Source organism: Aspergillus mulundensis (genome assembly GCF_003369625.1).
Source record: "Aspergillus mulundensis strain DSM 5745 chromosome Unknown scaffold_0, whole genome shotgun sequence".
Lineage (NCBI taxonomy): Eukaryota > Fungi > Ascomycota > Eurotiomycetes > Eurotiales > Aspergillaceae > Aspergillus > Aspergillus mulundensis.
Genome location: NW_020797888.1, coordinates 1252888 through 1280886, shown reverse-complemented (window position 1 = coordinate 1280886; position 27999 = coordinate 1252888). Strand labels below are relative to the sequence as shown.

Here is a 27999-nt window from a genome sequence, read left to right as displayed (position 1 = left end):
CTAGTAAGCCTATTTTTTTTTATTATTAAAAATAATAACATGTTAATTCTTTAGCCTAGCTTAATTATAAAGGCCCTTTATAATTAGCTTAATAAGTAAAAGTATTAAATATATATTAAGTATAAAGTTTTTATAGGCTTTATAATTACTATTAATAATTTTATAACTAGGTAAAAAACTTAAAATTAAAAAGTTTTTTATTTATAATATTTATAATAAGTTTATATGCTTTATTATTTTAAAGGGCTATACTAATATTAATAATATTAATTATATTTTTTTATATATATATAATTAGCCTATTATTATAATAATTTTTAGTAAGATTATTATTTAAAAAAAATAAATTTAATTTTTAAAAACTTAGGGGCTTAACCTACCCCTTTTAAAATAAATTTTTTTACCTTAATTAATATTATTTTAAGTAAAATACTTTTCTTAGGTGCCTTAGTAGCTTAATTAATATATTATAATTTTATTATAGCCTTAATAATATAAAATAATTATAAGGTGTTAATTACCCTTTTTAATAATAAGCTAATAACATGCCTAAAGGTATATATTATTTAATAAGCCCTTATTAAGTATATACTAGGCTTAATTATAACCATGGCTATTTTTAAGATTAATATTACTTATATAAGCTAGGCTATTATTTTTAATAATTTTTTTATTAAAAACCTTTTAATAATTAATAAAGTAATTAATATAATTTACTATATTCTAAATATTATTAATATATATATTTTTTAAAAGTAATATAATTATATAATATAAAAAGTACCTAGCACTATTTTAGTATATAATAATAATAAAATAAATATTATTAAGCTAATTTAAAATAAAGTTATGGCCTAAACTAAATTAAAGCTAGTTAGGCTTGCTTTTTTAAAATATAAGCTTAATTTTAATACTAGGCATACTACCTAGGTAGTATTTTTTTAAAATAGCCTAAAACCTTTACTTTATTAAATTAAAGTAAGTATTATTAATTTATTAAAAAATACTAGCTAGTTTCCTGGTATAACCCTAGCTATTAAAAATATTATTACCTAATATAATATAATTATATAATATATTATATATAATATAATATAATAATTATAAACTACCTAGGTTTTATTAGCCTTAATTATAAAAACCTTACATATTATATAAACTACCTAGGTTTATAATTAATAAAATATAATAATTACTTAATAACCCCTAGGTGTAAAAATAAAACCTTAATTTATTTATTTAAAAAAAAACTTAATAATATATATTATTATAATACTTATTAATATTAAAATATATATACTTAAGTTAATACTAATATTTAACTTTAAGTAAAAATTAAATAATTTTTATTTTAGGAAAACCCCTGGAAATATGCTATAAAGAAACTTAAGGTAAATAAATAAAATTTTATAATAATTACTAATTATTATACCCCGTGGTTTAATACTTTTATTAAAAACTAAAATTTTAAATAACTTTTTATTAAATTAATTTTACTTACCCTAGCTAGCGCGGGCATACCTTTTTTATTTTAGGTAATAAAAATTAATATTAAATCCTTTTTTAAGCTTTAATAATAAAGCACTAAAAAAGAAACCATGGTAATTATTACTAAAATAATATTTAATAATAATAGGATTTTATTATTTACTAGGTAAATATAAGTAAGTTTATACCTAATTATATTATAATTTTATAACTAGCCTATAAATAAAATTATAATATTACTTATATTTAAAAGCCCTAGACCACTATAAGTATAAAAACCTAAAACTACCTAATATATAAGTATTACGCGCTAGTAAATGCCTAAAATAACTATAAAAATTAATTAAAAAAGCACCTTAAAATACTTACCTATATTTATAAGGGGGGAGTATTATATACTAAATAATATTATTTAGTATAAAGCTAAAACATGTTATAGCTTATAATAAATAATATTAAGGTTTTAAATATATATTAAAAACTAATTATTTATAAAAATAATTAATTATTTAGTTATATTAATTTTTACCTTAAACTATATAATTAATAAGGATTTTAATATTACTTATAATATTTTTAAGCCTAAAATAAATAACCTATACTATGGTAGTAAGATTACTAAATAAGCTAGTAATAATAATATTAGCTATATTAATAAATTAAGTATAGTTATATATAAAGCTAGGCATGTTTTTAACCTAATTTTTTTAAATATTTTTTTATTTATCTACTAGTAATGCCCGAGCTATATAATAGCTTTAATTATTAAATTTTAATTATTATAGTGCTAGGGCACGGGAAGAAAATACTAAAATAATATTATTATAATATACTAAATTATAAGTTAAAACGCCTAGCTAAACTTATTAAAAATAAAATAATATTTTTACCCTAACTTAAAAAGCTTAAGGGTATAAAAGTATTAAATTAATATATTAAGTTTCTTAGTAATATTATTATAAAGGCTATATAAATTATAAATAAATACCCTAACCTAAAAAGCCGTGGTACTTCCTAATAGTTAAATAAGTATATAAAAAATTATTATACCTAAATAATAAACCCCACCCTAAAATAAAAAAAATAATTTTTAGTTATGGTTTATAAAACTAAGCACGCGTACTAAACTAAAATAATTAATAATATTAAAAATAATTAAAAGCTATATTAAATAATAGCTTAGTATAAATTAAAGCCTAGGCTTAAAGCTTTTTTATTACTAGCTAATAATAAGGTAATTAAAAATATATAAAAAAAGGCTAATATTTTATAAAAGGTAGTACTAAAGTAATTTAATATAAATAATAACTTAAATTTTAACCCCCTAGCACTAAAATACTAGTAAAAAAATAAGTACTTATACTAGTTAAAAAAAATCTTATTAAAAAGGTTAAAAAAATACTATTAGCGTGAGCAGCACCTTACCTAGTATAAACTAGGTAATTATTTATATTTTAAAGGCCTGTTAAAAGTATATTAAGTAGGTTATTTATAAATTATATAATTAATATTTATAATTAAAATACTTTTTTTTATTATAAAAGCTCGCGGAGGTAGTAATACTTTTAAAAAATAATAAAAAAAATAAGTTTTTACCTTAATTTTAGTGCCTTATAGCACTACTTTTAGTATTAAAAAAGGGACTTAAATAAATTATAGCGCGCCGTGTTATTTTTACTATATTAATATAAGGTATATTAAGCTTATAATAATATAGCATACTACTTAAGTGCTTAACTATAAATTTAATAGTTTTTTTTACTTATAATATTAAAATAGCGCTTTTATAAAACCAGGAGATTATTATAGTTATTATAAATATTTTAGGCGCCTTTAATATTATCTTATTATAATACTTGCTTTAATAAATAATAAAGTAAAAATAGCCTTGCGTGTTTTTAGCCTTAATTATAAATTTTTTTAATAAATAAAGTATAAAAATACGCCTAAAATTTATTATAATAATAATATACTTAATATATTATAGCATGCTATAAGGCTTGCCCCTTTTTTAATATTATTTTTATTATATATAATTAAATTATTATTAATAAACCTAATTTTATACTTTAATTATATAAATAATATTTACCTTAGCCATGCAAGTAACTTTTTTTATATAAACTTTAAACTTTTAATAAAAAGTATTTATAGTATACTAGCCTGGGGGAAATAAAATAAGATAGCTTTTATACCTAAAAAACTAAAAATATTATATATTACCCAAAAGTAGCACGGTAAATTACCCTTACTAGTAATTAATAATTAATTAATAATTATTTTTATTATTATAGTACTAGGCTAAAAATAGCCTATATTATACTAGCTAGGTGTTTTTTTAATAAATAACTTTTTTAATATTAATATATTATTAAGTAGGTAGTTAAAGCCTGTGTAATAACTTAATATATTTATAATTTAATATATATAGCACACGGTTTACTTATAAACTTTTTTTATAAAATAATTATTATTTATATTATTTTTGTCTTATTATATAATATAAAGGCGTGGTATAATAGTAAAATTAAACTTAAAAAATATATATAAAACTTAAAAGTTAGTGCCTAGCTAGGCTAATATATTAAAGTAATTAAAAAAACCCTAGTACTAGCTACTTATAGTATACTTTTAATTTTTTAAATAATATTTATAATAACCCTTTTTAAAAATGCTAGGCTTTTTTTTATAATAATAATATTAAAAAAAATATAATTATATTTTGCCCTAAGGCTAAGGCTACTTAATAATCAAAACTTATTAATAATATAAATAATATTATTAAAAATCTTATATAATTAAGGTGCTAGTTTACACTAAAAACTTAAAATAAAGGTGTAAATAATAAGTATACTTTTTTTAAAAACTTTTAGGCCGGTTTTAGCATATTCTTATTATTTTTAAAAATACTTAAAAAATTTTACTAGTAATAAGGCTAAAAAGCTAGCTATAAAAAAGTTTAAATAATAATAATAAGTATTATTAATAATAAAAATAGTAATTTTTAATAATAACTTAAAATAAATATACTAAAAAGTATATTATATAAGCTATAATTATATAATTTATTATAAATAATACCTTTAGGTATAGGGGTTATTAATAATTAGTACTTAATTTTATATATATAATATTAAAGCTATTAATATACTTTAAAAATTAAAAACTATAATTAAATAGCTTTTAAAAGCGCCTTGCTACTAGCTTTATATTAATAATATTTTAATAATTTAGTACGCGCGTGGGTAGCCCTTACTATTTTTAAATTAAGCTTTTTAAATATTATATTAACTTATAAATTAATATATAATTTACTTATAATAATCCCCTAGTTATATAAATATTAAAAAAATAAGCTAGTTAATAAGCTAGTTAATAAGGTAGCCTTTATAAAGGTATAACCCTTAAATATTAACTTTTTAAAGGCATAGCTTATAGTAAGTAAAGTATATAACTTATATAAGTAAATACACTATATTATTTAAGTTAAATAATAAAAAAAATATTTTTATAAAATTATTAACCTAGTATAAATAATAGCTTATTATAAAATTAAAGCTTTATTAAGTTAAATTATAACTTAAGCTTATATTAAAGTATCTAATTTTATATTACTAGCTAGTACTAAAATTATTCTATAATAATTTTAAATAATATTATAAATACTTTTAATATAAAAATATAAAGCTTACTTATTTTTATAAAATAAGTAAAAGCCTTAAACACCTAATTTTTTATTAATATATTAAAAAATAATTTTTATACTAGCCTTAGCGCTTAATAATACCCTTAATAAATAAGGCTAAAGCCTTAAAGTACCTTTATAAGCTAAAGCCTAAAAATTTTATATTTTTACTTAAAATTATAAACTTTTACTAATTTATTTACCCTTATTAAAAATTTTAATTTCTAGCTTTTTAAAAATACCTAGGCCTAGTGTTTAATAATTTTTTAACCCTTTTTTTTTTATTTTATTATATTTTTTTTTATTTTAAACACCTTTTTTTTATATAACTAGCCATAAAAATATATATATTTTTTTATAAAGGGGCTAGCCCCTATATTTTATAATATTTAAATATTAAATATATAAAAAATAATACCTGCTAATAGCTATATATAAAAATAATAAGTAAAAAATAAATATATTATTTATAAGCTTTAACAAAAGTTACCTTTTAAAATAAAAAGCCTTTTTATATATAAACTTATTTTTGCGCGTGGCCAAAACAAAGTGGAGGCCTAAGCGCATGATAATCGTAGGTCCCGGCTCCTAGTCACGTGAGCTTTATTAGGGATCATGTAAAACGGCAGAATAACGCTAATTAGCTAAAAAAAAGGTAATTACATGACCTTACTACACCGCTTAGGGTAAATAACGCTGATTAGCCAGAAAAAAGGGTGATTATATAACCTTTTCTTACCGCTTAAACTAAATAACACTAATTAGCTAGAAAAAAGGGTAATCACATGATCTTTTTTTACCGCGTTTTTTTATAAAAAGACTTTGGCGCTAAACTAGCCCCGCGCCAAGGCAGCGGCCAGTTACATAATGTATAGTGGCCTAAGGCCGCCTGATAAAGAAGCTTTGGCGCCGAACTAGCCCCGCGCCAAGGCGGCGGCCAGTTATATAACGCATAGTGGCCTAAGGCCGCCTGATAAAGAAACTTCGGCGGCGGCCAGTCACATAACGCTTAGTGGCCTAAGGCCGCCTAACAAAGAGACTTTGGCGCCGAACTAGCCCCGCGCCAAGGCGGCGGCCAGTTACATGACGCTTAGTGGCCTAAGGCCGCCCAACAAAGAGACTTCGGCGCCGAACTAGCCCCGCGCCAAGGCGGCGGCCAGTCACATAACGCATAGTGGCCTAAGGCCGCCTAACAAAGAGACTTCGGCGCCAAACTAGCCCCGCGCCAAGGCAGCGGCTAGTCACATAATGCATAGTGGCCTAAGGCCGCCTAATAAAGAAACTTTGGCACCAAACTAGCCGCGCCAAGGCGGCGGCCAGTTACATGACACATAAAACACTAAGTTTGACTTAGAACTCTGACTTAAAGAATTAGTAATTAGTTCTTACTATAAATACACAACGCCTCCTATTAAAGGCCTTATTTTATAAAGAAATAGAGCTACGCCCTATTTCCTAATTTAGCCAGGTTAGCCTTCCGCGCCACGCGCATTACTCCCGGCATTAAAGCCTGCGCCCCAAAAATGACGGGACCTACGTAAATAAGCTACTTACCTTATAATAGCACGCCCCCATACCCTAAGGAAGGTCTGGAACATTAGGCATACGCCTAGTAATCCCCGGGGCGTTAAATATCACTACTACTACTACTACTCGGTTCCCTCCTTGACCCCATATCAAGCGCAGTGCCACCAAGCAACGCATATCTTTAAGTATTCCGGGGCTATCGATTGAGGAATGGACAACCCAGTCTTACTGTGCCTTCTTTTCTGTCAAAAAAAAGGCCATCATGAAGCTACCGCAATAATATATTTTCTACACATTGGACCATCATGGAGATTGTGACGTCCGCACCTGGAGATTTGGACCGAGCAGAAGTAAAGCATATCAAGGCTCAACCGGATCTAGTAAAAAAGCCTCCTATATCTCGCCCTCCAGACCGCCGGCCCTTCGACCCTTACCGACCTACCGTTCGCTTTGGGAGATAGGGCCTCCAATGGCTTATGTTCCAGTATACTCAACTCGGCCTCGCGGGGGTTCTTCCAGGGACCAAGCGGGGCTTTGGTATGGTAGCCTGCGGCAGGAAAAGGAGGCGTAGCTCTAAAGCACCTGCGTACATCTAATTAATCCGCAACACCGTTGTCTGCGTTGGGTTCAGTGCAAAGACAGTGTAGTTTTGCATACAGAAGGAGAATCATCCTTGCGAGATTGGATGGGATCGTCTTGTCCTTTTGTCTCATGACCAAACCTAACTGTGATGRTCTCCGCGGGTCGGAGCTTCCAGTCCAAGTTATACTCTGTATTTCAAGGCCCGAGGGCGAATCAACAAAGGGAAAAGGGAAATACGGATAAAAGTAAAATGTAAGCAAAAGGAAGGAAAGAGAAGTAAAATAAAGTAAATAAAAACAACGGGAAAAGGAGAAGGAGAGCTTTGCTCAGATACCCCATGCCTCTCAGTGGATGATTTCCATCCCTTGACCACCCTGTATCTTTCTCTCTCATGCTAAGACTGGAAGAATGGTATGGTCAAGCCTCCCGAATGGCATAAGTCCGCCGATACACCTCGTCAATTTCCACCAAGTAGTATGTTCCCGGCAGCAAGGAAGCCACATCGCCAACAGGCGTGAAGCCGTTTTTCCCGTACGCTGCCATCCGCAGAGCACAGGCCTAGAGGCAATACTGTTAGCGAATCATCAAACTGAAGGTAAAGCTCACAGACGCTACCTCTTCATATTCCTCAGGGGTGGCAACGTGTCGCTCTGCCAGACGGTTCATGATATCGATTTTCTCGACCATCTGGGTGAGATCGCCATTAATCTTCAGGCAGAAGAGCGCACTCGCTGCACCACTTCCATACTGGTGTCCTTCTATGTTAGCCTTGCCTACACGCGGAGTCAAACTGATTCGAGTCAGGCTACTTACACTAAACATGCCAATGGTCTTGCCCGTCACGTTGCCAAGGTCGATATTGCTGATCAGGCTGATGAGCGAGCAGTACAAACTGCCCGTGTACATATTCCCGCAGAGAGACGGCGCGACGATACTAGGCTCAACGCGCTGCTTGAACTGGTTCTTTGTCATGGCGACCAGGGCTCTCTCGAGTGCTTTGCTTTTCAGGGACTCCTGGTACTCCAGTGCAAGAAAGTCCGAGTCGATTTCGCCGAGTTGGGTCCCGTCAGGATCATTGAGCAATCTGAGGAGATCGTTGTACTTAAGTCGGCCGTATGCCTTGCTTACCAGCTTGCAGTTCGGGGTGTGGAATGCCATGTAGTCGAATAGGTCGAGGACATTGTTCGGCGGACCTCGACTACCACCTGCAACCTCGTCCCTCGCGGCCGAGGCCGACGCCCGATGCAAGAGGTCCTTGTAGCACCCATCTAGAGCGCGAAGATAACAGACAATCGACTCATGGCCCTTGACAATCGGGAATTCAACGCGGGGGTCCGGCTTATAGAAATCGTACGTGTTGGTCATGTATACACCACGCAGGTCGGGCTCAAGGACAAGCAGGGCCTCCGGACCGATCAGCATCGCAACGGCACCGGCGCCACCAGTCGGTCGGGTCGAAGGCTCCTTGTACAGGGCTATATCTGACATGACAACAATAGCGTCTCTGCCGTCCCACGAGCGAGACTCGACCCAATTGACGGCGTTGAAGAGGGCGTTGGTCCCGCCATAGCACGCGTGGATTGTGTCTGCGCCCTCTAAGCTCGTGTTGCCAGCGGGCTCGAAAAGAGTCGTGAGAACGGATTTGATTGATTTGGCCTTGTCGATCGGGGACTCGGTGCCGACTTCCAGGCGGCCGATGGATGTGGGATTGATTGAGAATTTGCGGAGTAGCGATGATACGGCGGTTAGGGCTAGGGAGCAGACGTCTAATGATGGATGGTTAACACACTCTACATAACAGCCTCAGAGCCTATCTGCAGTAGAACGTACCTTCTCTATCGGTGCAGAAGTTCATGCATTGCAGACCTAGCCCGACGGTGTATTTGCCGGATGAAACACCTTGGTGTTTCTCAAACAGCTTCTGATCCAGGCACTTTGGAAGTCAGGGATCAAAGTTCGCTTGTGGGCGACGTCTGGAGTTTGAGACTGGTGACGTTACCTGTGCCGGCACATAGATCTCCATAGCCTTGATTCCGACATTCTCCGGGTACTTCATGGTGAGACCGTTGCGGAGGTTGCACGTCCTGGTCAGAACGAAGGGGAGAAGCAAGGAAGAGTTGAACGGCGAGGGCAATCTATGGCTTAAGTATATATATTAGATAAAGCGATCCTAGTAAAGTTATAGACTTAAGTTTACCAGCGTACATTGTATACTAAGTAATAAACTGCTCTTTAATTAGACTTAAGGTTTGCTATTAAAAGGTACTGAATCTTTTTGTATTATAGGCGAAACAATAATTAAGATGGAGGAATAGCAAATACGAAACATATATTTGGAAAAAAAAAAAAAAAAAAAAAAAAACAACAACAGGGGTTGGACTGTCTCTACAGCTTTCATTGGACTATACCTTACTAGAACCTCAGGTAGTGTCGTTGACCACTGTTACTGCTCTTCTAAACTATGGAGGGGAAAGTGGGCTCACCAGAGGAGCCAATAATCTTGACTCGAGAGCTGATTCAAAGACTGCATCTGACACAGAGTGTGAATCATAAAGCTAGTTATAGCGCGAAGGAGGCGACAGACAGCACTGCATACGGGCTACCGATGGACTTGGTCACAGCATCCGAGGGCAATGATCCCATCGGTAGCCCGTATGCAGCCCTTGCTGTCTGTGGCCTCACAGCCTAGGCCGTTCATTCGAACTGCACCTGCATGACGATTATCATTTCCATTTGCAGGCAATGCGAGACTTCTTGACCGGTGCGTCAAAGGTGACGCGCATATATATAGTGTTGCACCTAGGCCACTCACGATCGAGTGCTTATTGGATACTGTTGGGTTAGGGAACCATCCGATAGGTCCACGGGTCCAAATGGCTGGCTAGGATGGCAGACCGGGTAGCTAAGAGGTAGCTAAGAGGTAGCTCGTTTATATATCAGCATTCAGATGGACCAAGTGAGAACGATGCCTGTGCAGCGGAGTTGGAGTCGATCTCTGTCTCTTCGAATTGCTCGAGTTATTTCCTTGCAACTATATACATCCACCTCCTCATTTTCTGACGAGACAACTCTCGTTTATATCTACGATGGATATCTCCCCGCGAGGGCTATGGTTGTCTCACTGCCTCTCCAAGAACACCACCTTACTCCCATACTCCGTAGCAAACGTATACTGCAGCCCCAGATTCATAAGCGTCGCACCGCTATACGTCCCCTCCCCATCAACAGCATATCTCGCCTCCGGCTCAAGTCCCTGAAGTCTCACCCAAGGCGCCGCATGATTAACATTTGGCGCCAGCTGGAAGTAAAACAGAACCGCCTGGCTCCCGTCCTCAGCAACAAACAACGCAGCGGGCCACTGACTATCCTCGGGAAGTCGCAGGCGATACAGATCCCCGTTCAGAACCAACGGGTTGACCTTCTCCGCCAGCGCAATGAGTTCCGGCACGGCAGGCTCATCCTGGATCGTACCGGGATCAAGCTCCAGACCAAATGATCCGCCCATCATCGCAACGTGTGCTCGGAACTCGAGAGGGACAGTGCGGCCAGTCTGGTGATTCGGCACAGCGGACAGATGCGCACCCATAGCGGACGGCGGGTACGCAAGGCTTGTGCCGAACTGGATGCCCACGCGATCCACGCCGTCTGTGTTATCGCTCGTCCAGATCTGCGGGAAGTACTGCAGGACGCCTGGGTCGAAGCGGCCGCCGCCGCTGGCGCATCCTTCCCAAAGGACGTCGGGGAAGCGGGTTGTTAGTGTATCAAACACTCTATAGAGGCCGAGCATGTAGAGGTGGTTGTTTGATGGTGAGGGCTGCTCGTGCATGCCGCGGTTGTTGTCCCACTTGATGTAGCTGATGTCCGCGGAGTTGAGCAGATTCGTCATGAAGTCGATGATGAAGTCTTGCACTTCCGTGAGCGCAAGATTCAGGACGAGCTGGTTGCGGCGTTCGGTCCGTGGGTATGGACCTGCATGGAGGGCCCAGTCTGGGTGCGAGCGGTAGAGAGACGAGTTCGGGTTGACCATCTCGGGCTCGACCCAGATGCCGAAGCGGAGGTTCTTGTCGGACGATGTATTATTGACAGTTATGTTCGTGATATCTTCGACGACGGGCTCAAGGCCATTCGGGAACTTGGCTGGATTCGCCGTCCAGTCTCCTAGTCCCGCATTGTCCGAGTTCCTGGGGTACTTGTCACCGAACCACCCGTCGTCCATCACAAAGAGACTGATCCCCAGGGCAGCAGATTGCTCAGCGAGCGTCTTGATGGTACTCCTGTTGAAGTCGAAGTAGACGCCTTCCCAGGAGTTCAGGAGGGGCGGACGATCGCTCGTCGCGAATTTACTCTTGATCAGGTGCTTGCGGTAGAGACGGTGGAACTTGCGAGACATCCCGCCGATGCCGGTGTTGCTGTAGATTGAGACGGCTTCGGGGGAGGTCAATGTCTCGCCGGGGCCTAGGTTCTAGGAGAGCTGGTCGGGGTTGAAGCTGATCAGGGCGCGGGTTAGACCCTGTGAGCCCTTCTTGACTTGGGCGCTGAAGGAGCCCGTGTAGATCAGGTTGAAGCCCCATGCTTTGCCTTGGGATTCGGTTGTTGAGGGGTGGACGAGGGCCAGGAAGGGGTTGTGCAGGTGCGAGGAGTAGCCGGTGTTGCTGCCGAAGCTATTGCCTTGTGAGCACCTATATAAACTAGGAGCTGGAAATAAATGAGACTTACCCCTGCACGCCATATTCCACTCTCCTCCTCTCACGATTTGCTTCTCTCGCCCAGTCCCCCCTCAGACTAATAAGATCCAACTCTTCAAGCGGAAAGTCCACACTAAGACTGGCCAACGCCTCAACAGTAATATTCCCCTCTCCCTGGTTCGTAACATTCACACTGCGCACAACGGCATCAAACTCGGGAAACACACTGTACGACAAATCCGCAGCAACAGAGCTGTAATTGTCATACAGATGGACGACGAGCGTACTCACATCCCCGCTCTCGCCAAACGTCGCAGGCAGACCCGGCAGACCCGGTTTACCCTCAATAACCTCGTGGCTCTGGTACTGCAAGTCGCTGACGGTGTATCCGGCCGTCTGGCGGATGCGCACAGCAGGGATGCGGAAATCGCCGCGTCCCTGGTCGGGGAATTCACGGCGGATTCGACCGGGCATGCCGACCCAGCCATTGACGGCGGGTTCTCTAGGGGATGGAATGCCGCCGCTGATGCTCCCGCCGTAGTGGTCGGTTACGAGGTCGCCGGTGGTGGTGTTTGCATGGAAGACGTAGGACATGGAGGCGCCATTGAGGGAGAAGGTCGTGCCGTCGACGACGATTGCTGGTGATGTCAGTTTCCACCCCGGCAAAGCTATCGGGTCTCTCATGGGATCAATATGTAGACAAACCATTGGAACTAGACGAGTCCGTATCCTGCGCAATACTTTGATGGGAGAGCATCATCAAACCCGCTGCCATAGCAGCCGTCGAGCGCACCATTTCGGTTAGAGAAGATTGAGGTGGAATTGACAACGCAACTGAGCTCCTGGGCGGGGAAGTGACCTCAGGAGTATTTATTTACTCCGGCATTCATGGCCTGACCGGAGGACCTCCGTACCGGACAAATATCGGGGGAATCCCCTCTCCAGCCTCCCCCACAATGGGCTTGGATCCCCCCGCCCGGACCCCAATTGCGGTGATGATCAACGGTCTGTGCCACCTTGGCAGCTCCTAAACAGGGAGGTACATAGAGGAATGAGGTCATATGCTGTCTATTGTTGCCGGAGGAGTATGCCAAGATTGCATGATTCATCACCTAGGTAGTGTAGTCTAGAGCAATTAAGTAGTCTCGTTGTACTGTTACGTGGGCATACGTGGAAAAGAAGCAAGGCGTATGACTACCTGCCGATATACCGCTTCCTAAGGTGCGAAGAAACCATCGACATCTGACCTCCCATTGATATCCTTCGTGCAAATGCTCAAAGACGCTGATGTTGATTGGCCCTCCTCAGGGACAAACCATCATTCTATCTCAAAGGTATGGCAGCGCGATCAGTGTGCGCAACGCATACCCTTGACAGATTGGGGAAGGATGCTGCTGCCGCTACGGTGACAGTCCAGCGGCACTTTAGAACATGATGCAGTTGGCAATCGAAGTCATCATGACCACTCGGGCCCAGACGGAGCTCGTGCACTAGTAGAATGTCAACCTGGCTGTGACAAGTCACATGTTAGGTCGAAAGACATACTGGCACCGGTCTTGGTTAATGGAATGCGACACCCTGGAAAAACTGTGTAGCGGCAACAGGTGGCGGACGGGAATAAACGCAGCTCCAATTTACTGCTTTGGGTCACAGTGCTACCAGCTGATGGTCAGGTTTGGTGCAGTGGAGGGGGGAATTGATATGTTCAGCGGCGTACAAGTACATGATGTGATCCCACCAGAGACAGTCAGGACTTAGCAAAGACCTTGGTGTTCTTTGTTCGTCCTTGCCATCAACTGTAACAGCAACAAACGTGGGCTCGTCGAAATCTATCTAGAACTGTTAGGGTAGTATTCCTAGAAACTTCAATCGGCCTGGGCAACTTGCATTTGTTTTCGTATGGTGAAAAGAAAGCCCCAACTGCGTAGCCTGTTGATCAATATGGCCAAGATTACTGAGGAATACTGGAAAGCCTACCCTCGACTTGGATGCGCGCTTGGTACATTGTAAGCGGCTGCCCGATACCGCTTTGCTCATCACGTACTACCAGCCTTGCGTCTCTGTATTTGTTCGTATCTGGATGGTTCCACCCCACCACATCCACGAGTTTGTCGTACCATGCTAAGGCCATGTCAAACTTCTTGTCTTCGCGATAGGCCATGGCAAGGCTTTCCATGGCACTGAGTGTGGCCAAATCATTTTCACCTAATACAGAACACCGTAAACTGACCACTTCATAATATATTAACTGTGCCTGCTCAAAGTTGCTTCCTGCGCGATAGACTCCGGCTAACTGTGCCAGTGCGTTTATCGTCTCTTGGTGGGTGTTGCCCAGAGTTCCGCGGAGAGTGGTGACAAGACGGTTTGAGTAGAACTCTGCCCTGTAATAGTCCCTTATGTCCAGAGCGTGTGCCAAATCTTCCTCTAGATTGTCTAGATTCTCGATCGTTAAGTCCATCTCAACCGCGACTCCCGAGGGCTGGATTCGACTGCCATCCTTCATGATGGCACGGTTAGCGACGAAAGCCTGAGAAGCAGCGCCAATCTCTGAGTCTGTCGTGGGGGTAGCTGGCGAGTCCGAACGCTCGTGATAGTCGTCCGCATCATCATAACTGCTTGCCCACGAATTCGCTATTGTGAGACTAGCCATTGATGAGGTAACAGGCAAATCGACGCTCACATCGGAACTGTACATGATCAGTTGGCCTGCGGAACAACATTGCGATGTCTCGGCCTACCAGCTTGGAGCAACCAACTTCCCTGACACCCAGCGATGAGCTAGGACACCCTCTATGCCTAACCGTCGCCCTGGAAGGTCGGCCATTGTGCCTAGGACAAAGTCCGTAAAGAAGTAGCTGGAGGAACCGATCGGCTCGATCGGAAACCGCGATCGGTAGTCCTGAGCCTCGGGATTTCCAGCATAACTCAGCACCTGCTTGGTGTTGCGGAATGGTGGGTGGCCTGCGCGTAGGCAGTACGCGACCGCACCAAGAGCCCATATGTCAACAGCCGCGTCGTATGGTACACTGTCGTCGTGCAACTCCGGTGCCATGTATCCCGGGGTTCCAACATTATACGTGGCTTTCCCGGAAATGTCGGTCGTCTTGCTGATGCCGAAATCCGCCAGCTTGACGTGCCAGTACTGGCCCGGGGAGGATACTAGGATGTTATTTACACATCAGCATGCGCTCGAAGGCTAGTGACCAGGAGAATACCAGAGGTTTAACATCCCGATGGATGAATTCCTTCTCGTGCATATACAGCAGGGCCTGGGCTACTTGCGCCACTATTAACGCGGCTTCGGGCTCGGGGAAGGGCTCGGTGATGTATTGTTGCAGGTCACCATGCTGGATGAATTCCATCGCGATGTAGAAACTTTGGGCGTCCTCAAACCATCCAAGGAACTGGACAAAATGTCGCTTGTACTTCTCCCGGGTCAGTGACAGCCAGAAGCCAGACGGTGCGCGCTTACGTTCAAGTCGGCGGGATCTGAGAATGTGACAAGCGCATTGAGCTCCCGTTCTGAAAGCTCGAGGAATCTTGCCTGCCGTTTATGAAGGTGCTTCACAGCCCGAACCGCCCCCTTTGACGGCCCGGAGATGCAGCTTTCCTGCCAAACGCTGCCGAAAGAACCTTCTCCGACCGTTCGTATCGCGCGCCAGCACTCCTTATCTGAGCCCAGCCCATGGTGTCTGTCTCCGGTGGAATCGAAAGTGGTCTCTAGTCTCCTCTCAGGTAAGAGGCTCGTCCTGACGGATGCTTCCTGCATTGCTAATTATTGTGGGTGCTCGAAGAGTCAGCGAGGATGTCAGACGGTTCAGTTGCCCACCAAGGTGAGAAAGACAAGATGCGGGGTTTCGAGTCGGACGGAGAGTTGGAAGGAAAGAACTAGCGACGAGGCATTGGGTGTGGCTGGCTGGAAAAGTCGTCTCGCCTGAAGGGTTGGTTGTACGAGGTAGACGTGGCTGTTCCCTGTTGCAGCCATGCTGGGTTGAAGCCTTCTCGTATTACGAGATGGAAGTTCGGTCAAGGAGGAGCGAGAGTGAGAGAGAAGGTCAATTGTGAAGTACCAACTATCGGAAAGAGAAGGAAGATGGGAATGTCTTCAGTGCTGTCCGGATGAGGAAGGCGCCACCCTCGCCAGCCAGCCTGGCCAGGCCACCCTCCCATCTCCTTCCCTCACACACAAATCTTGTCAAGAGTCTTCAAGACTACTTCTACAAACTGCACAGCGACATGACCTTCCCCTTGTTCCTCTGGCCCACCGAAACTATCATTGTCGTCATCCAAGCATGTCAGACACGCCGCCACCACCTGCGAGTACCTGTCCCCCATCCGCGGCGCCAGCCTCGTCTTTGCCTGCTCGACCAAGTACTCCTTCAGCCCGGTCGCGACCGCATCAAATGACGGTGCCAACTTTTGACGCTGACACCAAGCTCCAAAGTCGTTGTACGTCTTTCCAAATTTTGCACGAGAAGCACCGCCAGTACCTTGCGTGTCCTCGTATTCGACAAAGGACTCCCAGAGACCTATTTCGAGAAGGCACACACCCAGGCTGTAGATATCATGATACATCTTGTACTTCTGGGACGGGTCCGCACCCTGACGACTCGGGTGCCGATAGACATTGCCAGCCCAACTCATATCGCCTCCCATCAACGACCCGGCATCCACCGCACGGAACGCGTCGAAGCCGACAAGGAAGGAGTGGCTACGAGTTCCCGTTCCTTCCGGGACTTCGCAACACAGGACGGACTCGGGTCGAATGTTCTTATGCACAAAGGCAAGGGTGTGCACATAGTGGACCGCCTTACTGAGCTCGCGCGCCATGTGCACCTTTCGAGACAGCGACATCTGAGCATCAGAATTCAGCAACAGCTGTCGAAGGGACTGTAAGTCCTCCAATTGGATGCCGTCTGGTATGCGAAAAATGATCTGAAAGTGCGTATAATCATTCTGGCCCGGCCCTGGCGACCGCGACCGGGCCCGAGACGGAGGAGCAGGGGCTGTCAGTTCTGCGTTCTGTGCGGCAGGCTGAGAAACAGGCTGCTGCCTCAACGGAATGGCGCCTTTACAATTCAGTAGACCAAACGCCAGCGGATCTGCCTGGGCCAACTTCGCAGCAAGGACTCGCACGTCCTGGGCAACATCGCGGACTCGAGCGGCCTCCCCAACCTCGATCGTATCGACAATATACCACCTAGCCTCCTGGGGTCTACGCCCTCCCTTTGCCTCGGAAAACGGTATATCCATCCATTCCATGTCCGACGACGGAAGAAAGACCGATTTCATCTGCTCGGTGGTCGGGGACTGCACCTTTCGTACCCTCTCGGCCAGCGCAAGCGGATTCCTGGCAGCTGTAGGAACGCCCTGAATCTTGGGCTCCGCGGCCGCTGCCTTTGCAAGTTCAACATCGACAAGTGGGCTTGCAAGCTTGATAACAAGGAACCAAGTCGGGTCGTATCGCCGTTGCCACTCCTCCAGGTCGCATATGACACTGTCGAGTGCCTCCTTCTCCCAAACCCAGGCTGCCTTAGCCCTGAACCGGAACCGGAAGACATTCGGTTTCGACGTTGAGGCTCGCTGGATGACATTTTGCAGAGTGCTCGCTGCCTCCGATAATTTGTGAAAGAGCTCCCTCAGGATCTCGTCCATCATTTGCGACAGTTCGGCGCCCATGAGAGACGTGATGTTCCCGACTAGCTTCACCTGCAGCTGTGTCTTGTGCCAGCAGGCCTCGACTGCAATCACTCGGCTTTGCACTTCCGTTGCCGCATTCTTCCAGGCTGAACATATTTCGATGACCTTAACGCCGGCTCTAGACAAGATTAGCACTCGGTCTCTCACTTGGCCGCGGCGCTTCGCCTACAAGTAGCAGGTCTGGACGAGACCAATTATGGTAACTGGATCCATCTTGATCGTGCTACTCCTTGCTTGTGTCTGTCTGGGTAGGAGGGCACATTCTCTGACTCCAGGCAAGGCTGGCCTCACACGAGAGGGGTAGCATGCTCTCAACAAATTGGGACATAAACGGCGATAGGCTGGCGATGTTTGTCCTCCCTTTCAGCTATTGGCGATCCATTCCAAGGATCATCCATACCTACTGCTTCTAGGGACAAGGGTCTTTCCGTCGAGGAGCAGCTTGCCGAGTTGATCCAGCCTATCACCTCAATCGCCCTGACGCGGGCTTGTTCACTTTCTCGTAGGTATTTCGTGGCGTGATAAGCTCTTATCTGGTCTATATGGTCTACTACCGAGTACCCTTGATTATCAATGTACGGCTTCTTTCTTTTGTAAACTAAAAGGATTTCGGGCACCAGAAGGCGATGAACTGGAGATTGTTCGGTGGAGGTACGAACGGGGCTCTTTTGGCCAGCGGTATCCTCTTTGGCGTCAATCGAACACGAGGCCCTGCACAGCTGCCGCGACAGGAAACTCCGGATTCCATTTTCAACCATACCCTTCGGGAGCCGAGACTCCAAGGGCGGCACTTCGAGTTTGGAATCACTGGAGCCGTACCCAATATCCGGGTTTGCACAACCAGCTTCGGCCGGAAGTACGCATGTAAACTCTAGTCAGATTCAGGGCCAGGATGAGGTAGCACAGCCGGGAGGAAGAGACTCGTGGCCCGATGGTGGTCAAGCATGCCCCGCGTCCGGGATTATCCTGAGTTGGCGTCTGGGTGTACGGAGTATAGGTGGATTTATGGATACTGCCGATGCAGGGGGGGAGCTGACCAGGGTGTCAGCTATCCCGGTGTGAAGCAACAACATTGAATTGCTTTGACTGGTCGTATTAACCCCGAGCTCACTGACGTTCCCTTGCTCAATCAAGTCACTTTATTCAGCAGTTAGTGCCCTTTGCAACCTGAATCACCGAGCATCATTTTTAAGCGTGTGATATTATATCAACAGTTTAGGGCCCGCGTCCAAATCTAGCATTGGCACATCTTGTTGACCTAGTGTCCACCTGTCGATACTTCAGCGTATGTCGTGACTGCTAGCAAGCTTATTGAGTCTTGGCAAATAGAGGTCAGAAATATATTTTGACGGCACGTCTGGATGGAGCTAGCTGGGCGGCAGAACAATCAACCACAACCGCGCCTCGAGACTGGTTACCTTGCTATCTAAATGCATATTCCTAGTACAGGGCGAACCCTAGTGTCAAGGATTGATGGTCCTGTCCTGGAGAAAGGTGGGAGGGACCTACCTCCACCTCCATAGACGTGGGAGCAGAAACGGACGGAAGGAACCGGTGAGATCCTTCGAATACCCACGGAACAAAATTGGGGTAACTACAGGCACTGCCTGGACCAGATACTAAGCGAAGTTACATGTTCTATTTGCATCGAGCGAGTTTTCAATGGCATCACAGGACAGTTACAGGCGAGGGCGATGTACTACTTCCCCGGTTTAGTACAAATAGGCGACCTCCAAAGAGAAGAGTTAAGAATCAGTCAATGTTTATGAAGGCACTCCATTCTTCTGGAATAAGATCCGTCATGACCCGAGATCGGAGTTTCCGGAGTTGCATGCAGCATGCAGGTGCATGGGTCCACCATTCGTCAGGAATTCTCAATTCTCACGTCAGCCCTAGGACTGGCTGCAGATCTCTCGATTATCTGACTCCATGATAGGTCGCTATGTATGTACGTGAAACATGCAGGAAATCGCCATTGTTGAAATGCCCCCGCGAATCCATGCTGGTGCTGGTAGCCTCTCGGACTCGATCAATCCCTCAGGATCCCGATCCCCGCTTCCTCAGCCAAGGTGCAGCCGCAGTCGCAGTCAAAGAATCCCATCGCCCCTTGGCATTGGCATGCAGCCTGACGAAAATCGCCCCTCCTGACGAAAATCACTCTTTCTTCTCAATTTCAGCCCCTTTCGGCTCCCACCCGGGCTCCGCCATCTCAAACCCCTCAAACTCAAACGCAGGCGAAACCGAGCATCCGACCAGCGTCCACTCCCCCAGACTCAGCGCATGCTGCCACTCACCTCTCTCAACGACAATCTGCGGCCTCTGACCAGCCCAGATATCAGGCCCAAGAACCTGGTCGCGGACGGGGGTGCCGTCGTCCCATGATAGAGAAAGTTGCAGCGGCGCACCCGCGTAGTAGTGCCAGACCTCGACGGCGTCGAGGACGCGGTGCCAGTGGCTTAACCCCTGCTCGCCCTCGAGGAGGTAGTAGATGTTTGTGGAGGGGGAGCGGGAGCGGTTGGTGGTGTTGTCGGTGAAGTTGTGCGGGTCGCGGTAGGTTTCGACGTAGAAGCCCTTTTCGGGGTGTGGGGTGAGGTTGAGCGCGCTGATGACGTCTTGCGCTGTGTGGTTGAGGGTGAGGGAGAGGGCCATTGTGGTGGTGTGTTGCTTGCGGATGGTTGGACGGGGGAGATGCTGTTGGTAGGTTGTAGGGCAGCTCAGTCGGGTTTCGGGGCTGGTGTCCGGAAGAGATGACGGCAGGGAGGGGAGTCTTTGTTCTTATGTGTTGTGTTGTGTTTGAGAGGGAAGAGCGAGCTGGAGATGATGATTAATGTTGTACACATCGTGTCACGTGGGCGCTAAACCCTTTTTGCTCTGCAGTGTTGATGCCGTGTCACTCACTCTGCAGTCCTGTAGGATAAACTAGGGCTAACTGCCAAGTCCGCCATGCTCCCTATCCACCAGTAGCCACCCCCCTCTACGCGCCCGAAGCACTCTCCCACTGCCAGGCAAGCGAAAGCGACACCTCCGATCCCCTCCCGTCCCTACAGCCCCGGCCCCAGCCCGGCCCCCGCTTGTCACTGTCGCCTCTTCTTCTTCACGAGCGCAGTAACGTACCCAAGCAGTCGAGATAAGGCAAATTGCTGGCCCCTTCGCAAGGATTAGACGCAGCTGTTTCCTCCAATAAGGCCCATAGATAAGAATAACCAGATGCAACGCCGCCTGCAAATCCCGCCGTGCTGCCCATTTATCCTATTCCTTCCCCTCAGCCTCGCCTCTCCACTTCCCTCGCCTTGCCTTACCTCACCTCCACCATGCCGCTCCCCGAAATTTAACCCGAGACCCTGAGATCCCTCCGATTCTCCGCAACCTCGGACCATTCGATATAGGCTCAAGCAAGATGGTCGAATTCAACGACGTCCGCACCGACCTCCCCATGTCCATGGCCATGGCCGCCTTCACGGGCGTATCGTGGTGTCTCGGCGTCGAAGTCATCCTGTCGCTGTTCATGGTGTTTAAACGGCGGCGCGGCCTGTATTTCTGGTCGTGTGCGCTCGGTGCACTCGGCGTCATCCTGCAGCCGCTGTTCATCATCCTCGCGGATTTCCGCGTCTGGACTGACCCGGTCCCCTCCATCGTCATGATCTATCTAACGTGGTTCATCCTCGTCGTCCCGCAGAGCTGGGTGCTGTACTCGAGATTGCACCTGCTCATGTCCTCGGCGAGGACCTTACGCGGGATCAAGTGGGTGCTTGTCGTTACGAGCATTGGGTTCTCCGTGCCGACGATTGTGCTGGGGACTGTTGCGGTGCGTTGCCCCTCATTCCAATCCATTCCCCAACTTCCTTGGCTATATAAGTGCAGTCGCTGACGCTCATCGCGACAGCAAACCCGCCCCCGCCTCAACAGCCACCTCACCTCGGTAAACATCACCTGGGACCGCGTGCAACTGGTCGTGTTCTTCGTGCAAGAGACCGCGCTGTCCATAATGTACATCTTCAAAACGCGCAAGTTCCTCCGCGGCCGCTCGACGCTGCGCTGGTCGATTCCTGAGCCGAACGCGCTCCACACAATCCCATCTACCTCCGGCCTCCCAATTCCAACACACGCGCAGCACTCGCATTCGCATCCGCACCACACCCTCTCCGCCTCGCAAGCCATGAAAAACGAAGAGAAGGCCGTGCTGTGGCAACTCATCTACGCAAACACCCTGATCATCGCGCTGGACGTCACGCTCCTCGGAATCCAGAGCGCCGGTCCAAGATTGTTTCATCTCCAGGGCGCGTTCAAGCCGTGCGTGTACGGGATAAAGCTGAAGCTGGAATTTGTGATTCTTAATAAGCTACGGGATATCGCGACGAGGCCTGTTGGGGGCGCTGTCGGACACTGGAACGTGGATGCAGATGCGGCGTATGGCGGGAGTAGTGGGAGTTCGAACTCGCATGACCATCCGAGAGGACATGGACGGGGACAGAGGAATAGTGCCGGCTCTGCGATCGGGCATCTCGCGCCCAAGGCGTGGAGGGGGAGTTATCGGGGCGAGGGGAGTGATGAGGTGCAGCTTGTTGTGAGGGCGGAGCAGGTGCAGTAGGATTTCTTTTATTATTATTTTTTTTTCTCTGTTCTTTACGTAGCGTATACCCCCATCCCATGTTTTGTATAATGAAACCCATCCAATGTCGCTGAAATTGAAAGCACGATCTTCCGAGCTGAGCTGCCTACATCTCCCTACCTCGGGTGCGTCTAGACCCCAACCACAATCTCCGTCAAGACAAGCCCAGGAGCAACAAGCAAGCAAAGGATGATTAGTGTTACGAGGTATAAATGAACTACTATAGAGGACCGGAAATAGGTCCATTGCATCCGGACCTGAACTGAGTCAACTGGAATACAGAGACACGCAATAGTCCAAACACGCAATAATCCAGTGCGTAAGGCTGATAATACCTCGTGCACTTAACTGGACTGCGAGACTGGTCGAGGTCCCTCGATTCGAACCTCACCCGCCCAGCGAGAACAGGACCCCTATCTAATCCCAGGCCGCACCGCATCAGAACTCATGACTCGTTATCTTTCCATTCAGTCGGGACCAGCTTCTAGAGTCGCTCTTCATCTGCCGTGTAACATCCACTTAGATCATGGAGGAGATACGGAGTATGCTGTGCAGGGTATCTTCCGAAACTCTGGATGGTTACATCGCATTGACGAATGCATGAATAAGATGCATGTAAGAGTTTAGCTCCGGCCAGCAGCGGTATCTCGTCCGTGTCCGTGCCCGGCGAGGCTGGACTGCGTTAGACTATTATTGTCCTTGTCCGGATCAGGGCCCAGACCTACCAATGCAATTGATCCTGATAATCCCAGCCAGCCTATCATTCCATGCTCCTAACCAAAAGCAGCTTCTTGTGGCTAATCCTTCATTGGCCACTACCCCCATGCTTGGCTTTTCTGCGGGATGGGCGGCTCAACCCCGGTTACTTTGACGGCATCTAGTGGATCCACGAGGACAAGGCTATTTTTGCGCACTGATCGGCGGTCAGCAGACTGCCAGTGACAGCTTGTTGGCTAGCATATAATTGCTTGTTCTGGGCCTCGATTTGGTCGTCGTTGCGAGGTGCGTTAGGGCTCGGCTTGGGTCGACTCGGCTTTCGGTGTATCCTGGCGCGAAGGGAAGCAGGGCCTTCTTCAGCCTTGTGCAGGTGGGACGATGATTATGCAGGTGTGGATGCAGAGTCACTGACAGTGAGGAAGTGGAGGGACAAGGTTTGTGCTTTTTCTTTTGTTTTTGGCGTGCTGCTTAGGTACTCTGCCAGTTTGAAGTCCCCAAGTAAGAGTGTAAGGTACCTACGAAAACACTGAATGCCGCCACGAAGACCCATTGTTCCCACATGGTGGTCTAAAAGAGAAGGCAACAGGGCTATGTCCTAAAGGCTTGATATGGGTTTTGTAATGTTCAAGTCTAAATTTGTGCCAGCGCCTGCCCCGAGATACTGGGGCTCCTACAGGATTAAGCTCTGAAACCAAAGTTAGGTTGTTAGTTGTACTAAGTATACTGACTAAGAATACCCTAATTACCTGTATACAACGAGATAATTAGGGGTAATTAGCTAACACTCTTGACAGTCACATGTCGTGTCAGGCTGCCTGGTGCGCTGCCCGACCCCACCCCCCAGGCTGTCACCGATCCACCTTACGGGTTGTTTGATACAAGCAGCTTTTGTCTTGGGACGTGGACTCGCCAGTCATTTCGGCAGAGTGTATACTTCCCGTGTGCCTTTCGGCGCCGACAAACATTATCCTCCGGTACAGTCATATAGCATGATTCCCTTCACAGCCATAGTCCCAAAGCCAAGTAAGATAGCACTAACCCGAACACTTCACCGCAGCAATATTTCTCAACGGTGATGTCTGCCGCGCCATCAACATGGGTGTGCAAGCCAACCTCAATCAAATACTCGAAAACAACAAACAGCTGGAGGATGACAACAAGAGAATCAGAGCCCTTGCCTTTCAACATGAAGAAGACCGTGCCCGAAGCGTGGAAGCCGAAGTCCAGAGGCGTTTGAGATCGACGACAGAGAAGCTCAACAGCGAGATTCAAGATCTACGAGCCCAGCTAGACAGGAGTAACGAGCGTGCGAGAAGCGCGGAAGCCGAAGTGCAGAGGACTGAGGAGGATCGCAAGGAGCTTCAAGATCTTCGAGCACAACTAGCCACAGGCGATGAGCGTATCCGGAGCGTGGAAGTTGAAGCTCAGAGCCGTCTCAGAGCAAGTGAAGAGAAATTCAACAATGAGGTTCAGGGCCTTCGAGCGCAGTTAGCCACAATGCGGAACAATGTAGCGGTTTTGAAATACGAGCGTGATCGCTTAAGCAGAGAGTTGGAAATCGCCGAACGGAATCTGGGCCAGAGGCACGATGACCATGCGAAGGTCGAGACCCTCGAACCACTCGTTGAAAAGCAGTGTGGTGAAATCGCACGTCTGGGGAAAGAGATTCGGGTTCTCGAGAAAGATGTCCTTGACCGGAAAGAACAGATTGGAATGAAAGATCAGGAGCTTAAGATAATTCGAATCGGACTTGCGAATGCGAATGCAGAGAAAAGTCAGATCCAGGCTGCGCTTGAGGATGTTATCCAGAATGCACAACGCACAGCAGAGGCCAACCAGGCGCTTACTCAGGCACAAATAGATGGCGAAAGAGGAAGGATCAAGGCAGAGAAAAGGAAGGACGAGCTGAAGGAACGTATAAGGGATCTCAAAGGAAAGTTGGCAGCCCTCGAAAGTGAAAATAGGAAATTAAGTGCTGCGAAAGCCAAATCATCTGGGAGAAGATAAACTGGACTATGAAACAGGTGTTCTTGCCTTGACAATGAGAAGTGATGCTCTTTGTGCAAATAGCTAAAGTGGCAGTCAAATTGTGCGTATTCATCTTTTTGCAACTGCTTGTTTGTGAAGGAATGGGAGTAGGAATGACTGTAAGTTTTTATAATATATTACTCTTGTGAAGCTGTGATTTGGCCGAGGGCCGCTCCCTAAGTATGTGCCATGATTAATGTTGATCTCGACTTGTGAACTATTGGCATTACTATGGTGGCTTGAGCCGGACGTGGTTACCATCCCATCCATAGGGTAGGTTCCATAGTTATTGCGGCACGGTGGATTGATCATGACGGACTCGGGCATTAGCCTGTTCTCTGGGGCTGCGTCGTTTAATAGGGGATAGGAGGTAGGCACATACCCCGCTGTTCACTCATTCTCAGTAAACACGTCTAGGCTCTTGAAGAAGGGGCCAAAGCTTGTGCAGTCGGAGGTGAGTTCCCCGCACTCCAGCTTATAGGGCATGGTACTCTCCCTTGCAAACCTAGGTGATATCTACTTAGCTAAGAGGTGCGCTTATTCATACCACCAGAAGCTGAATTCTGCAAACAGCACACACCACCTGACGTCTAGCAAGTTGTCACAATGGGCTCCTACCACTCAACGCTATACAACCCGATCCAAAATCCGCTGTCCTTCTACATCGGCAAATGCAAAGAGACGGCGCTGCCCGATCCCACATCTACCCCTAGGCAACTCTCCGTCTACCAGCAAGTCTCAACTAAGCTAAATGAATCCTTCGATCCCCATGCAACGTACTGGTGGCAGACCTCAGGGCGCTTTCTTGCCGGGCTCCTCGAAGACGCCGGGTACACAACGAGCGCCCAAGAGAAGATCCTCACCTTCTTCAGCCGCACAATAACCCCCTTCATGGGCCCAGCTCGCATATCTGCCCGTGAGCCGCCGCAATGGCGCAGCTTCATGACAGACGACCACTACCCCATCGAGCTAAGCTGGGACTTCCCCACCGGCCGGAGCGCACCCAGGATTCGGTTCTCCATCGAACCACTCAGCGTTAGCGCGGGGACATCCATGGATCCCTATAACACAGATGCAAGATCTGCTTTCCTTGAAGCACTTCTCCGCGCCCTGCCTAACACGGATCTGGAAACTTTCCGCCATTTCGAGCGTGCTCTGATCCCCAGACACGCGGTGAGTAAGGAAGTTCTGGAAGAAGTACAGGGCCACCCATCCACAATCTTCTACGGCTTCGATCTGGATAACAGCGAAATCACAACGAAAGCATACTTCTTCCCTGGACTCAAGGCCCAGCAAACAAACTGCACGAATCCGGAGGTTGTAGCCAGGGTGATCGCCACAGCACCACAATGCAGCCCCAACCAGCTCCACGCCCTCCGCACATTTAATGACTTTGTGCGAGAGCATGACACCGCTGCACCCAACACACCCCTTGAAATAGACATGCTGGCAATCGACCTCGTCGCGCCGACATCGTCTCGCGTGAAGATCTACTTCCGGACCCGCGAGACAAGCTTCAGCTCAGTGCGCCAGATGATGACGCTGGGCCAGCGTCTTCCAGCGCTAAACCTGCACAGGCTCCGTCTCTTCTGGGACGTCTTGCTCAACCAGGCCGGCGTTCCGGATGAGCGCCACTTACCCGGTTCTGATACCCACCGCACGGCCGGGCTCATCTACAACGTTGAGCTTCGCTGGGGAAGTGCGGCGCCGAAAGTCAAGATTTATATACCCGTGCGCCACTACGCAGACTCCGATGAGGTTGTTCTTGACGCGGTGCACCGGTACACGGGGTCCGCGAGTCCTGATCGCGAAATTGTGGAGGGTGCCTGGGGTTATGCGGATACGATGCGTCGGGAGTTGTAAGTGTTCGCTCCCTCGATAAAGGACTCAATTATTGCGGGCTAGCTAACTTCCATGCCTTGGATCACAGCATGCCAGAGGCCATGCAGCAACGGGGACTACATACGTATATCGGGTGCTCTGTCAATGCTAACGGGGAATTGCGCGTGGTGCCGTATTTCAATTGCCAGGTTGAGAAGATGGCCTTGTTATAGACTGCTTGCGGATGAGCGGAAACGGGTTGTCGATTCTTTTATGCTTCTGCAAAACACGGATAGGTACGACTAAATATACATACTCGTCACTTCGCTGCGGTCGGGCTCAGCGAAGTGACGAGTATATGGTACTAACGTTCCAAACCTATTCTTATGGCGATGCAACAGTTTAACAGTTCCAAGTCGCAGGGGCATCTGGTCTCTGCTTGGTATGGAAATACTCTTTCAAGGGGTTCCGTCTTTCGATTTGCGTCTCATCGACGAGAAAGTCCGCGGCGGGTGCCTCTTCCACGTCAACGCGCACCTGATAGCCCATGCTGGCCCAATGACCTACCATAGGATATATATGCAGTTGGTCTACCATACACGGCAGCATGCGTGTTATACCCATTAGTGGTAGGTTGCCACGGGTAGCTAGAGCACAAGGTGAATGCTATCTGCCTTGTCAGGAATACATATTCAGTCAACCTTAGCGTCAAGGTACGGACAGTTTCCTCGAGCAATGTCAATAAGCCAAAGATAAGCCGACCTCCATGTTGCAGACATAGGCAATTTCATTTCACGGTTTCCTCGTCCTCCGAGACCGAGCTGCCTACCTATAGATAGGGCTGGGTATCCCGCCCTCCGAGATCGGCGCCCCCCGTCCAAAGCATCACGCCTCAAAACTTTCCGGCTATCACCACGATCGATGACAGCAGCTATCACGGACTCAATCTAGATAAGCATAGCGCGAGCCGGGCCCCATCGCCAGAATAAGGAAGTCCGAGAGATGGCTGGGATCGTCTCGAAAATGTGTACACCGTCCAGTACCCTTAGATTTGCCACGGCCCGCGCCCAAGGGGGCAGGACAAGAGAACCGTGGATAGCTTTGCTACTTGACGTCCAACACCGCTCAGGGTCCAGTTTAGAGATGTCGCGAAACAT

General features: G+C 45.7%; 8 protein-coding genes across 8 annotated transcripts; 3 read left to right on the top strand and 5 right to left on the bottom strand.

The window, feature by feature from the left end:
- Nucleotides 1–7699: 7699 nt before the first annotated feature.
- On the bottom strand, nt 7700–9338 carry DSM5745_00348 (Hydroxymethylglutaryl-CoA synthase; the record flags this gene model as incomplete). Its single annotated transcript, XM_026742364.1, has 5 exons — nt 7700–7840; nt 7889–8029; nt 8096–9048; nt 9113–9215; nt 9282–9338. The coding sequence occupies 5 exons, from the start codon at nt 9336–9338 to the stop codon at nt 7700–7702; spliced, it is 1395 nt and encodes a 464-aa protein (XP_026608209.1).
- Nucleotides 9339–10400: 1062 nt separating this feature from the next.
- On the bottom strand, nt 10401–12763 carry DSM5745_00347 (alpha-galactosidase; the record flags this gene model as incomplete). Its single annotated transcript, XM_026742363.1, has 4 exons — nt 10401–11737; nt 11792–11943; nt 11999–12605; nt 12673–12763. 4 exons carry the CDS (start codon nt 12761–12763, stop codon nt 10401–10403), a joined length of 2187 nt encoding a protein of 728 aa, XP_026608208.1.
- Nucleotides 12764–13918: 1155 nt separating this feature from the next.
- On the bottom strand, nt 13919–15736 carry DSM5745_00346 (uncharacterized protein; the record flags this gene model as incomplete). Its single annotated transcript, XM_026742362.1, has 4 exons — nt 13919–14654; nt 14706–15109; nt 15183–15371; nt 15440–15736. 4 exons carry the CDS (start codon nt 15734–15736, stop codon nt 13919–13921), a joined length of 1626 nt encoding a protein of 541 aa, XP_026608207.1.
- A 410-nt stretch (nt 15737–16146) lies between these two features.
- DSM5745_00345 (uncharacterized protein) lies at nt 16147–17880 on the bottom strand (the record flags this gene model as incomplete). The annotated part of the gene is made up of 2 exons (XM_026742361.1): nt 16147–17785; nt 17837–17880. 2 exons carry the CDS (start codon nt 17878–17880, stop codon nt 16147–16149), a joined length of 1683 nt encoding a protein of 560 aa, XP_026608206.1.
- Nucleotides 17881–19821: 1941 nt separating this feature from the next.
- On the bottom strand, nt 19822–20316 carry DSM5745_00344 (cupin domain-containing protein; the record flags this gene model as incomplete). Its single annotated transcript, XM_026742360.1, has 1 exon — nt 19822–20316. One exon carries the CDS (start codon nt 20314–20316, stop codon nt 19822–19824), a length of 495 nt encoding a protein of 164 aa, XP_026608205.1.
- A 748-nt stretch (nt 20317–21064) lies between these two features.
- DSM5745_00343 (uncharacterized protein) lies at nt 21065–22255 on the top strand (the record flags this gene model as incomplete). Its single annotated transcript, XM_026742359.1, has 2 exons — nt 21065–21472; nt 21551–22255. The coding sequence occupies 2 exons, from the start codon at nt 21065–21067 to the stop codon at nt 22253–22255; spliced, it is 1113 nt and encodes a 370-aa protein (XP_026608204.1).
- A 1833-nt stretch (nt 22256–24088) lies between these two features.
- Nucleotides 24089–25000, top strand: DSM5745_00342 (uncharacterized protein; the record flags this gene model as incomplete). Its single annotated transcript, XM_026742358.1, has 1 exon — nt 24089–25000. One exon carries the CDS (start codon nt 24089–24091, stop codon nt 24998–25000), a length of 912 nt encoding a protein of 303 aa, XP_026608203.1.
- A 627-nt stretch (nt 25001–25627) lies between these two features.
- On the top strand, nt 25628–26884 carry DSM5745_00341 (uncharacterized protein; the record flags this gene model as incomplete). The annotated part of the gene is made up of 1 exon (XM_026742357.1): nt 25628–26884. One exon carries the CDS (start codon nt 25628–25630, stop codon nt 26882–26884), a length of 1257 nt encoding a protein of 418 aa, XP_026608202.1.
- Between the last annotated feature and the right edge of the window lie 1115 nt (nt 26885–27999).